General features: G+C 65.3%; 1 protein-coding gene across 2 annotated transcripts in view; it reads right to left on the bottom strand.

The window, feature by feature from the left end:
• KIF21B (kinesin family member 21B) overlaps positions 1-528 on the bottom strand; it is a 27565-nt gene that overhangs the window by 15814 nt on the left and 11223 nt on the right. For both annotated transcript variants that reach the window (XM_010831071.1, XM_010831072.1), the window contains exon 16: positions 55-287. In XM_010831071.1, coding sequence (XP_010829373.1) covers positions 55-287 — 233 coding nt within the window. The remainder of the gene's footprint in view (positions 1-54; positions 288-528) is intronic.

Below are 528 nucleotides of genomic sequence, written 5' to 3'. Positions count from 1 at the left end.
ATCCCCTGAGGCCCCCCCCCTGGCCCTCAAAGCTCAGGTGCCCGGCCTCCTCACCTGGCAGGGCGGGCACCAGGCACTGTGGGCGCGGAGTGACTCCCCAGGAAGTGGTTGATCTTGCGGTCCCACTGGCGCACGATGCTGGAGACGGAGCGGGCCCCCGACTCGGCCTCGGACGAGGTGGTGCTGGCCGACACCTCAGCCCCCGAGTCCAGCACGGGTGACTTCGATCCCACTCGCCCTGCCACCCGCTCAGACATGGGCTTGGCCAGACGCCTCAGTGCAGAAACCTAGGGGTCCAGAGGACAGGGGCCCACTGGGCGGGATGCTCCCAGGCTCACAGAAAGGCCCAGCCTGGGGGTGCTAGGTGGGGAGAATACGGGGGCTGCTCCGTCCTGGCCTGGGTTTGGGACGGAGAAAGGGCCAAGGGGTCTTTGATGTGAAATGAACAAAAAAGAGACTTCTCTTTTTAAAAACTGACATCTCGGGCATCCGGACCGGAACCAGCAGCCTTCTCCCCCCCGCCCCCCT

The sequence above is a fragment of the Bison bison genome, unplaced genomic scaffold, assembly GCF_000754665.1.
Source record: "Bison bison bison isolate TAMUID 2011002044 unplaced genomic scaffold, Bison_UMD1.0 scf7180017864524, whole genome shotgun sequence".
NCBI lineage: Eukaryota > Metazoa > Chordata > Mammalia > Artiodactyla > Bovidae > Bison > Bison bison.
Note: the sequence above shows the minus strand (reverse complement) of the source record. Positions and strands in the feature narration are given on the sequence as shown.